Raw genomic sequence first — 13,111 nt, 5'->3', positions numbered from 1 at the left:
ATTCTCATAAGAGCGGTCTTAAACGAGTTAAATAACGTCTTAAATGAACGTAAAGAGTTGTGAGAAAATGAGATGCCATGGTAGGCAGCGGCAGATCTTAAAGTCACAGTAGCCTAATAAACCAGTTGCTGTGATGTCTGTTATTAATGTTAATAAAAGAACAAAGGTATCAGAAAATTGTAGCTTTAATAAGAATTAATCTATATATAATTTATTTATGCAGGGTAGAATGTTTGATAACTTTATTCAATTTCTATATATTTCCTATCTGTTAGACAGGTAGGAAGGCCACAGGTAAATCCAACATTTATTCTAATGGGTTATGTGAAGATTGTTTTCAGTTCACTTAAATTAAAAGTTGTTATTTTCCATAGCCTAATAAATGTTGAAATTGATATAGCTTTCAATTATACTGTAATGTTGAATGTCTATCATTAATGTTTTAAAAAAGCTATTTCATAAGACATCAGTATCTGTATTAATATCGTTCATTCATAAAAAATGGCATTTCAACAAATATTTAAAAAAAAATACTGTCTTTAAGTTGTTAAAGTTGTATTATTTACATTGAATTATGAGTCATGATATTCATATTCTGATGTTATTTAGGCTAGTAGTAGAGTTGGAAGAGTATAAATTTAAAATGCTATTAATAATTACTGTGGAGAGGGGCTATTATTATATTATTGTTGTTATTAATAGTAGTTGTTGTAGTGTTTTAATGTAGGGTCTAATGATTTGAGGTGTATCAATCAACACACCAGTTGTTTTGAACTTGCTGGATTACAAACCGCCATCAAAATGACAAGTTTAATTACATTCCAGCTGCTGTAAGAAGAGGCTACAAACGATTCGACTCCGGCTGCTTTTTCACACGCAACATATATTGTTTTTTCACACTCTAATATACAGTACGCTGCTCTATGATACCCCCCTGCTCTCCCCTGATCAAATGTAACATTAAAACATCATATACACTTTCCACTTTTTTAAATGTCTATGTTAATGTATCATATGATTCACATGTGTGCACACCCCTACTGCAGACTGTAGAGCGAAGACGTAGTGGATCCAATCCTATGCGTTTTGGATTTTAGTGATGTAATGGATGTTTTAATGCGCATGCGTAATCACATTTAATGTTTTGTTTTAGTACTGTAGTGTACTTAATGGTCATTATATATTCAAATAACACACACACACACACACACACACACATATATTGGGGCTGCACAAATAGGTAAATTAAAATCACGGTATGACATTGTGTGATTATTTAACCACATATAGCGTATAGTGGAAGAGATGGTATAATGTAAATGTAAAATTAGATCCACTAAGTCATAGCGCTACAGTCTGCAGAGAGGACCTTCTCGAGTAGGCTGGGTTTCCCAGTAGAACTTTAGCAGCACTTAAGTAGTACTTAATCTCTAAGGCGTGTTTCCCAAAAGCATTATTATCTAAGTAGTTTGTAAATTGACAAGAGATTTGAACTGCTCATATTTAAGTTTATTAAGTGTAACTTAAACATATTTCTGGAATCTTTCACGTCTATCTGCACGGTCTTGTAAATTTTCTTTAAAAAATGGTGATACAAATGAAAAGATGCTGCGATATATATTATATTAGAGATATAAGAGAACTTGCATAAGATTAAATGCAAAGGCAATAAATGCAGCAATATGCAATAATTAAATAAAGAACAGATCATTTTTATAGGGGATGCAAGGCAGTGATGCAGCAATATCATTTGATGCAAATTAAATACAAATTCTCACTGCTGGTTCAGGTTCCCTGTCTGTCACTCACTCAACGTTGTGTCGATGTAGTGACACTAGGGGTTCACTCTTGAGAGCCCCAATCACCTTTGAGTTATTCAGAAAATTCCAATGCAAATTGGCGAATGGAATTTGCATGCCACTCTCCGCCCCGGACATACGGGTATAAAAGGAGATGGCGTGCACCACTCATTCAGATTTGTGCTGAGGAGCCGAGAGAGTGTCCCGGCCATGTCAGTGGTCAGTTCAGCTGGTAAACTTTCTTAGCACAAGTTCTGGTCTGCACCATCGCCTTTTCTGAGCCTTGCTTGAGGAAATGTCTGCAGAATGGCATAATCTTTTGCTGCACAATGATGTCCGATGGCTGAGCAAGGGCCGTGTGCTGGAGAGAGTGTGTGAACTTCTAAATGAACTTTGTTCATTTTTAAGCAGCCTTCAAATCCAAAAGGCAGAGACATTTCTTGACTCGCATGGCAGTGATGGAGATCCACATTTTTTGTTTGTTCATTTGTTTTTAATATTCAACAGGCAACATTCTTTTTGTTTTCTGTATCTGGATACAAATATTTTCATAATTGTTTGAATAAAAGACTACTGAGAAATTAAAAAAAAATCTGAATATGTATATTGTGACACTTTTAACTAAACAACAACAACAATAATAATAACAGAGCAAACATTGTGGTCATAACATTGTGGTCGATGGCCCTTAGCATTGTATTATTGGCAGAATTTGGCCCTTGGTGAAAACTAATTGAGGAACCCTGTTCTAGGGTTTATGTCACCAGGAAATGAACATGATCCATACAATGAGGCACATGAAAATCCTTTTGCAAAACTGATCTGACCTTGAATTTAACCTTCATTATATGATGTGACAGCATTTAAAAGTACTTAAGTGTATCTCAAGGTCTTGGCTTAATATCTATGCAGTTGGAAATAAATGTTCTAGAAACTGACCTTCAGCTGTGAACTTGCGATTACTGTGCTGTCATAAGAGAGAACTACATGAGGAGATCCAGGAGAATGCTTCCTCATTCACTTTTTGATGTAAAGTCCAAAATGTTGGCCCTTGTTCAGTCTATGGACATCCAGGTGGATCCAGTGAGAGTATCCAGACCTGTCTCGGAGTCTTCCTGCTCATGCCACAAATGCACTCACCATTTCCTCTCCCTAGACCATGGATCACAACTATTGCTTTTAACCCTCTATTTCTGCCATACTTTTTCATGGGAAATGCTAATGTGAGTCCATCTAAACTTAATGAGTCATAAAATACTGTTGTACACTTTTCCATCTCAGCTCTATTTAGACTTCATGTAGGGAGGGCAAGGGACACATTAGACAGACTGACAGTCCACTGAAAATCAATTATACAAAACAGTGGACTAATAATGGTTTGAGATTAATGTCCACAAGAAGCAGAAAAACAAAAAAGTCGCAGAGCTGATCCCTTGAGGAATAGGGAACTATGGGATCTTATGGACATTAGGAAATTATTAGACCTTTTCCTACACATACAATAAGGATAGACCACAAGGATACATTTCACAAGGTTTCCCTAAAGGATTTTCAACCGAAAGGTGTGAATGAGCACTGTGATTTAAGAGCTTACTCTCATTGGCTGTCAATGTAGAACTTTCAAAATTAGCTGTGAAGTTTCATGATCCCTTGTTTGTCCATTCACATCACTGGCATATCTATATGCACTTCACTGGCTGACTTTTATGGGATTTTTGGAAAAGCAGTATAGCACACATGACAGTATCTAAATTCAGAATTTCTCTGAATTCAATGTTAGGCAGGGGAACCCCCAGGAGCTGCTGAGGCCCTACATTAAAGTAATGTACCCATGTCACAAATCATCCATGTCAACCCAGAAAATGCAGAGCCATCTGAATAAGAGAAAAGGAGAAGAAGAGTGTGCAGACGGACAGATGCATAGAAAGACAGTCACACAATGATGGATGGAGGAGAATGTATGAGCCAGGAAGGTATTAAGAGCTAAGTAAATAGGAACATATTTTAGTGGCACCTCAATGGAACTTTAGAAATCTGCTGGGATATGGGCTGTATTTATTATGCAGTATTATAGTGTGTTAGACTTCCAGATGCTTTATAAAGCAGAACCAGATCCATATTCTGGTCCTGGATGCTCATTGTTCAATGTAGCATTCAAACCATGCTAAAATACACGATAAAGTAACCGCTATTACATTCAAAACCTGTTCACCTAGATACTGTGTAGATATAACTGCAGAGCAACCACAAAGGACAATAATTAAAATCATACCTGTCAACACTCCCGTTTTTCTCGGGAGTCTCACACCGATCTCCTGCACCCCTCCCGTTTTGTTATTTCTCCCAGGAAACTCTCGTAATTTGTATGGGCCAACCCTCGTTATATGAATAATCACATCAATATATTATTCCAAGGTTGTCCAGTTGCCAGATCTTGTATGAAACGCATCTACTCACACAATCGACACATCATACAAATTTCAACCCGATTGTGACCTCAACCTGGCAACCTACTACCCATTTGCGCTGTTGATATCTGCGCAGGTAGACGCGGGAAGATGAATCTTTAGAAAAAAAAAACGAAATATCATGTAAATTTAACAACAGCTGGACGGAAGAATTTTATTTAATATCTCGAAGCCATAACGACAATGCCCACGCCTTTTGCAAAGTGTGTCGCACTGATTTTAATATCGGACACGTTGGGAAAAATTACGTTACTCAGCAGGACATTAAATCACAGCAGCACCATTTAATGTATTTAGCCTGCCTCTGCCATCCAGCATTCATTACTATGAAATCTTAAAAATCGTGTTAACATGTATAATAGTATTGTCTTGTGTCTTTACAATGTGTATTTTTAGCATTTGTAGACTTGCCCCATTCACTTCCATTTCAAGTTCCTTACTGTAACCATGATTTTTGCTTTTTTTTTTTTTTATAACAAAAAGAGACTAATAATATGTATTTCTGTTGTAATCAACATTATGCTATAAATACTATTGATGCACAAATACAAATAGATTAAGCTTAACTTGTACTGAACCCATAACATTAATTTAATTGTACACAGAGGCATTAAATGAGTGAGAATGTGCATTTCTGTTGATTTCAAAGGCCGTGGTCAAATGTAACTAGCTGAGCATTTTGCGATGGGTTGAGTGTGTTGCTTTAAGCAGGCAGAGGTGGCAAATGTTGGCTTGGGAGGGGTTTAGGGAGCAGGTTCAAAAACAGGTCAGGCATGAGCTTACCCCTCAAATCTGTGCTCTCACACCTAGTCATGCACAGGCATACATTTAATCAGTCTGTAATGATGGTTTAGTTGTGGTCAGTATCAGATATGCACTGTTGCAGCACTTGATTAATTGGAGACTGGGGCATTAGCATTATCTTAGAAATTTAGGACACGAAACCATTGGGAATTGTTCAGTGGAAATTTAAATGACATAATTTTTTGGTTGTGTTCTTAGAGGGTACTCAGTTGTAACTGCAGTGATTGAAAGTAAACCATAAGACAAGGTCAGTTGTTTTCATTTGTTTCATGTTTATCATTTGGATTTTCAACTGGGCTGCAATTATATTTATGTAATCTCAGTAACATATACATACTTTCACCAATATCCACACACACACACACATATACACAAGGTTACTCTAGATGGGGGCCCGTTGTGGCCCTGCTGGTGTTTGGGTAAAAGGTCCAGAGAGCATGAGAAAATTTGTTGTAGTGTGATTGCAGGGGCCGGGGACATGTAGGCCATAAGTCATTGAGTGGTTGGTGATTGAGTCACAGTGACACCTTATGAAGTGACTCCATACATCTTAAAGGGTTAGTTCACCCAAAAATGAAAATTCTCTCATGATTTACTTACTTTTAAGCCTTCCCAGCCTTCAGCAGAACCAAAGTAAAGATTTTTAGAAGTAGACTTCAGCTCTGTTTGTCCATAAAATTGATGTAAATGGGTGCCATCAGGCTGCTAGCTGTTTGACATCCAAAAGGCATATTTAGGCAGCATAAAATAATCCACACGACTCCAGTTGATCAATTAATGTCTTCTGCAGCAAACTGATAGGTTGGTATAAGAAACAAAATTATAATTTTTCCATTCAACAAATTAAATAAACATAACAGAAAATGTGGAATTAAATTATATAAATGTACACCCCCTGATCAATTCTTTATGTACCTATCTCCTATATTACTGACAGCCCCGTTGCCTAAAATTCTTGGGCAAAATGTAATTTGAGTGCCCAATATGTTACACATAAAATCTGAACACTCAACTAAAATTCTTAGATCTTAATGCACTACCGAAAAACATGGGTTGTGTCCCCATCTTCTGATTGGCATCGCCAGCAGGTGGGTGTGTCTTTAATACCAAGCATATACAGTCTAGATGGGGTCCAATAGAATCAATGTAAAATCTTAAATAGCATAAGGTATACCCTTGCATCTCTAGATGTAGACTTGACTTTTTTTAGAATCCTAGCCACATTCCCTCCTCCAATACCAAGTTTCAATCTTTCTCCCATAATCTCTTGAGAAGCTGAAGCTGATAGTCTAATAGTCGACCAAATGTTAGTGGATGAGAAGAGTCTTGGTCTACCAAGTTTTGATTGGTCGTTTGGTCGCAGAAAAAATTCCAAAAGGAAACCGACGGTGATACTATGGGGTAATTTTCGTTAATCAGGGTTAGGGTTAAGCCTACACAATAAAGAAAGACACCTTGATTTCAAACTTAGACATTTATTTTTTATTTATTTTAACTAAACTCAAATGAAACTGGGAAAAAATAAGTGCTATTAAAATGTGTGTTTAACTGAAAGTTTAAAAGATGGTTTTACAACATCTCTCTGGCAAAGAACCTCCATCTGTGCATTCTCAACCAGTCGGGTATTTAATTGTCTGGGAAAATACATCAAGTGTGTGAATAAATTCATTTGTTCCATACTTCACGTATATATGTATATATATATATATATATATATATATATATATATATATATATAAAATCAGATGACAGAAACAAAGAAAGAGTAAGAACCTTTTACATGTGTGTTTCTTTAAGTGCGTGTCTGTGTGTCTACAAGCAAATTATTTGCAATATTAATTTGATTATAATAATAATAATTTAATACATTAATGGGAAAATTAGCCAAATATCGTCTTGACATCATCAAGATGCTCGCTTTGTGTGTGCGCTTGTAAAATGTATATTTTAAAGGCTCATAATTACAGATTCGTATTTCTCTGTAATGTAGAACAGTGTTAGCAATGTTACTTATAACATTCTTTCTCAGCCCTGGAACTCAAACAATTTTCTGATGCCCCCAAAATATATGTATATTTAAGTAATTAAATTAAAATACTACTCGACAAATGGCTTAAATTAACGCCTACTAGTCGACTAGGAAAATCTTTAGTTGGGGCAGCCCTAAAAAAATTAATTTATGGTCCCTACCAAATGGGTCAATGTTGCTCTGAGGGGCTTGCACACTTCTGCTTCACTATGATCAAGGACGGAGTCCATCAAAACATTAAAGTCTCCTCCCAATATTATATCATGAGGGGTGCTAGCAGCTTTTAACATCCCTTCAAGATCTATAAAAAATCCCTGATCATCCACGGTAGGTGCATAAATGTTAGCAAAAATAGGTATTTGCCCCTGAATTTCAGCTAAAACAATAATGACTCTATATCTTTACACTTTATGAGACATTTGAATTGTAGATGTTTACTTATCAGGGTAATGACTCCCCTGCACTTACTCGAGTCAGCACTATAAAAAAAATGTCCACTCCATATCTTTCCAAATTTTTCAGCTTCCTTCGGAGAAAGGTGCGTTTCTTGAAGAAACACTATCACGTTTCTTACGCTTAAGAAGAGAAATAACCTTCCTGTATATGGGGTGCCCCAACCCATTCACATTCCACATGGAGAGAGACATTTTACATTTTGACATAAGAAAATATAGATAGTGTGTCAAAAACAAGATTATAAAGACCACATTCCGACATTGGTGAACAATAAAAACCCGAACATCCCCAGGAAAAACAAACAGAAAAAAGAAAAACGGCGCATTAACCCCACATACGACAGCGCCAACTGGCGTGCATCCCTCCATACTCAAACAGTACACCTACAAGGACGCCCGCGACAACTTTGCCATCGGATTGCTCAAGTCCAGTGTAAGAAACAAAACAATAATACACATTTTTTTAACTTTAAATAATTGCTTCCACCCAGCTCTGTATGGCTGTTTAAAATTAACTCTCGCGTGACATTAGTTTCTCTGTTGTATACAATAAGTTTCCACTTCCAACTTCTTGCATGAATGCGCCATTGTGCTTACATCACTGATGCGTCGTCAACTGCTAGCAAGAAGCACATTTTATTTTGAAGTTAATATAGTTTTAATTATCGATTCGTGTCTTACACCAACCTATTGATTTGCTACAGAAAACATTAAAATTGATCGACTGGAGTTGTGTGGATTAATTTTATGCTACCTAAATAAATCTTTTTGACTGTCAAACAGCCAGCAGCATGATGGCACCCATTTGCAAGTATTGTATGGACAAACAGAGCAGAAATATGCTTATAAAAATCTTCATTTCTTCTGCTGAAGAAGGAAATTCATACACATCTGGGATAGCTTAAAAGATAAGTAAATCATGAGAGGATTTACATTTTTTAGGTGAACTAACCCTTTAAGTCTCAGGCAGAGTGGGAGCTGGAACAAGGACTCTCAGATAAGGCTTCATGTAAAGAAACTTCATATTAAGGGCTTTCAGCCTTACAAAAAGGGTTGTTTTGTGTTTGGCTTGGGTAAATTTCTGGTCTTGATAATGGATATAAAACAGAGCGTTCCAGTTGGTTCCCAGAACTAAAATAGGGCGCGGTTGTCCTTTTTCCCTAGACTAAGCACATTTCAGACTAATCTCTTGACAAACATGTCCACCATCTACTGAAAACAAAGTACATGGACATCTGAACACCACACCCATATTTCTTGTTGAACAGTTCATTTTAAAACAATGGCCATTAATAGGGAGTTGGTCCTCTCTCAGGGATGTTATGTTGGACCTGGCACGCAATTGGCTTTCAATTCATCCCAAGATGTTAAATAGGATTCAGGTCTGGGCTTTTTGTGTTGGCTAATCAAGTTCTTCCATACCAGACTCAGTAAACCATTTCTTTATGGACCTTGATTTGTGCACAGGGGTATTGTCTTGCTGGAAATGGAAAAGGTACATCCCATTCTACTACACAATGATATTGCATGGCTGTATGCACACATAGTCCACATAGTTTTGGCCATGTAGTGTATAATTACACTGCATTTTCAAAGAAGTCATGCAACATTATAGCCAGTGAACATTTTGTGAATCATCCCCTGAATGTTATTGATTTTTCTCCCTGAATTTCCATACAGGATCGACCTCCCTCCAACTCACAAGCCTCCTCCTCCATATACAGAGATACCTCCTGCCATTCCACTGGCCTCGCATGCACCTCAGGTGGCCTCATTCTCTCAGGTAAATCTTACATGGATCTGTTTACTCTGCAGGGTTCTCTTGTCTACCAGTCTGATTAATTGTCCAACTGTGGTATTTTAGAATGCTACTATATTTAAAAGATGACTACTGGCATGATCCTTATTATTCAAAGAGGGAGTATTTGTTCTCTGTCTCTTTATGCTCTCCTTTACCAGAATCTATCATTTATTGTTGGCACTTTCCACAAATACGGTTCAATTTGGTGTGCCATTACTTTGTTTTAAAGCTTTACATTTTTTTGTATGTAAGAACTATTAGATATGTTGGTAACAGTACAATAAGGCTGTATTGGTTAGCATTAGTTAATTGCATTAGTTAACATGAACTGACAATGAACAATACTTTTACAGCACATACTAATCTTGGTTATTGTTAATATTTTTTTTTTTAATTACAAGTTGTATTTGTAAAAATAAACTGAAAATTAAAAATAGTATTTTTACAAAATTAACCAAAATCAATAAATGCTGTAAAGAATATTGTTTATTATTAGTTCATGATACCTAATAGAGACTTATTGTAAAGTGGTACCAATAAAGTATGTTAGATGTAAATTATTATTTAACATAAAATGAACCTATCATGAAACGCAGCTAGTTTGAACACATGACATTTTTATACACCTCAATTGTTACTTTATTTAAGAAAAAATAGTTTCTTTAAACATTTTAGTTACAGGTGCCATTGTAGAAATTCACTCTTCATAGTCAGCCACGATTAATTTAAGGCAGATGCTATTTACACCCCAGTGCAAACAGTGGCAGATATTATTTTCACCCAAACCATGGTGCAAATAATGGTAGATCCTAATTGCAACCTGGAGCAAATAGTGTTGGTTACTATTTGCACCCATATTTAAATACAAACATACAGCATGGGCATCACTGCAGTGTGTTTATTGTGTTTATTTAACATTAACCCCTACCCCTAAACCTAACCTTAACCTTCCCTTAGAAATATAACTTTTATGTTTTACTAACCATGGTATTTTTGTAAATGTAATGACAAAATTAACCATGGTTACTATATTACCACCATATAACTGTAGTAACACCATGGTTAATTGCGTTAAAACTATGGTTTCTGCCAAAAAACATAGTTACTACAATATTAGTAATACAGTGATGTAATTTACACACAAGCGATGTCGAGCCGTGGAAACAAGTGCGATCGACAGACCTCCTGATCAAACCCTTCTCTGCACTCCTCAACATTTACCGAGACCAAATCACTGTGATGAAATCAACATTCATATTCATTTTTATCTATTATTTTAAGTAGTATTAAAGGAAATATTAAGAGTGGAAACAGGAAATCGGGTGGGGAAAAAGAGAGATAAAGCATGGATTCGAACCTACAACAGTACACATTCACACACAGTCTTTACACCCCATGTCAATGCAGCAGCATCTATTGTTAAGTTTATCATATATTTCTGTGGTACTACCAGATTATTGGGGTGAAAATAGCTGGCCTGTGTGGCAGATGCTATTTACATCGGGTCATTTAATTTACTCAATGATTGAAATTGTCCAGTAACTGGCCGGTTACCAAGATTAAGCAAGTAGTATTCGGCTGGTCATGTGATTCTAACATGGCAGCCCCCATTAGGGGACCCTCTCCATGTAGAATGAAACAGCTTTTATAAGGTATGACTGATAATCATGAGTCTCAGTCTCATGTAAGTACTCCTGATTGTATACATATGTTTCAAAATTACAATTAATGGCTTTAGAAGTAAAACTCTGGGAAAACAATTACTGTGTGCAACTTTAAGTTATGGGAAATATAAGTTTAGCAATAAATACAAACCAGTATTTGGTCCTAAAAAAGCTAGCCCTAAATATAATAAAAATAAATAAAATGTCCCGGATTTTGGTAGCACCTGCTTTCATTGCCATTTTGTTAAAATTACTACTTTTTTTTATTTTTATATATAGTTTCAGGCTATAATTTGTACCCTATTTGTGGGAAGTGCCAGTTTTTCTTTCTGTCTTATCATATTGCACCCCTCCAGCACATAAAAGCGCATGGCCTTCTTTTCATCTAATCACATTAAACAGACAACGTCATTGTCTACAAGCACCAGCACTCAAGGGAGTTGCTAATAATACTTGAGCTTTTGTCATGAATATGCACATGAATACAAATATACACAACAAGAGAATTGTGCTCTTGTCTGCTGTTTGTGCAGGCTCGTCGGATGGAGAGACGTTACGAGCTGGCTGAACGAGTGCCTGGCAGGCTAGCTCACCGAGACATCCAGAGACCTACCCACCATTCACTGTCGTATCAGGAGTGGATCTGTCATCAGAATGGGGCAGAACGCGTTTACATCAACCATAGAGAACACTACGTGTAATGGAGTCCTCATGTCAACTGCAGCACACTGCCAGCCCCAAAGTTAAAACTGTTTACGAGTATTCCGGGAGTACCTTGTTTAGGGCACTACTATACAGTAATTACATCACTGAAAAATTACTTTTTGGGTCTGTATAATGCACAATGAAAAACCTGGCAACTACTGTATCTATTTAGTTCAGCCTGGAACACGATGTGTTGTACTACACAGGGCATCATTAACTTTTACATGTACAGTAGTCCTGTATAAAATTACCTACAGACTATTAAATGACAAGTAGACTGCCTATATATTATTCCATTTTCATTGGTCATTGATTTCTCAAATCTAGTGGTCAAACTGAGGGGCAAATATGGTTGGCAGTTTAAAGAATGTACAAGACAAAATGTGATTTTCCTTGACAATGGATGTTTAAATCATGTTGCATTAATCATATGTACCAGTGAGCAGGTTTTCTCTGTAAAATGTTATTTTTATTCAGTGTAGACTATAGTTTATTGTCCAATTGACTAAAATGCTCCGCAAACTGAGATTTGATTTGTCTGCTTATGATAGATAGTGACAACTACAGTAGGTCATTTGCCATAAGTTTCTGGTTTACACTGTGATGTACAGTAGATGTGAATTGCTCTATGTACCTTTTCATTGCTTATGTGTGTAGATATTGTATTATGCGTCATGTAAATATCTGAGCTCATAATAATATCATTGTTCTTTAAAATTAAGTCTGAATAGAAAACACATTAGAAATTAATTTCAAACATTTTAAATAGTTAGGGTTAATTTGAATGTGATCAGTCGTTTCGCAAACATTTTAATGACTAGTTTCCACCAGTTGAGTAGTGAAGCATGGACTTTGAATCTCTTAACCAAAGCTGTCTTTGCATTACATCATACAGATTACCAAATAAAACAATGTAACCAGTAATTATAAGGCTTGTTTTATTAAGCAGCACCATATCAAGTGATGTAATTTTTTCCTCTTGGGTAGGTTCACAGAACATCTGATATAACAGACAGTAGTTCTGTTCTTCTCCAATTTTCACACAATCTCATTATGACAGAGATTTGAGAGTCAAATATAGCTTGTAAAACCCAATGAATGCATAAAAAGGCTTTTTATGCTGCTCTATGGTCATCAAGACTTCTGGACGACTTCCAAAGTCGATGATGGAAAATCTCAGACCACAAAATGCTCTTTGGGAAGGAGTGAGAGACAGAGAAAGGGGTCGGTGGGTGTACTTGTAAGAGCCTCAGCAGAGACTGCTGTCTGCATGTTAACTTAGAACTTGTGTTGGAGGTAAACAAACTGGTTATCTGCTGGGCAACTGGACAGGCAAGGCCATTAAACAGCAGGCTTTTAATGAGGTGACAGGCACCAGGGAGCAAT

At 36.4% G+C, this 13,111-nt stretch overlaps 1 protein-coding gene across 1 annotated transcript in view; it reads left to right on the top strand.

Moving 5' to 3' along the window:
• nectin3b (nectin cell adhesion molecule 3b) overlaps positions 1 to 12,637 on the top strand; it is a 97,830-nt gene extending 85,193 nt beyond the window's left edge. The window contains exons 7-8 of the mRNA XM_052099479.1: positions 9,236 to 9,338; positions 11,554 to 12,637. Of these exons, the coding sequence (XP_051955439.1) occupies positions 9,236 to 9,338; positions 11,554 to 11,721 (271 nt within the window). The 3' untranslated portion in view covers positions 11,722 to 12,637. The remainder of the gene's footprint in view (positions 1 to 9,235; positions 9,339 to 11,553) is intronic.
• The last annotated feature ends 474 nt before the right edge of the window (positions 12,638 to 13,111 follow it).

The sequence above is a fragment of the Xyrauchen texanus genome, chromosome 31 (assembly GCF_025860055.1).
Source record: "Xyrauchen texanus isolate HMW12.3.18 chromosome 31, RBS_HiC_50CHRs, whole genome shotgun sequence".
Classification (NCBI taxonomy): Eukaryota; Metazoa; Chordata; class Actinopteri; order Cypriniformes; family Catostomidae; genus Xyrauchen; species Xyrauchen texanus.
This window is presented reverse-complemented; position numbering and strand designations above follow the sequence as displayed.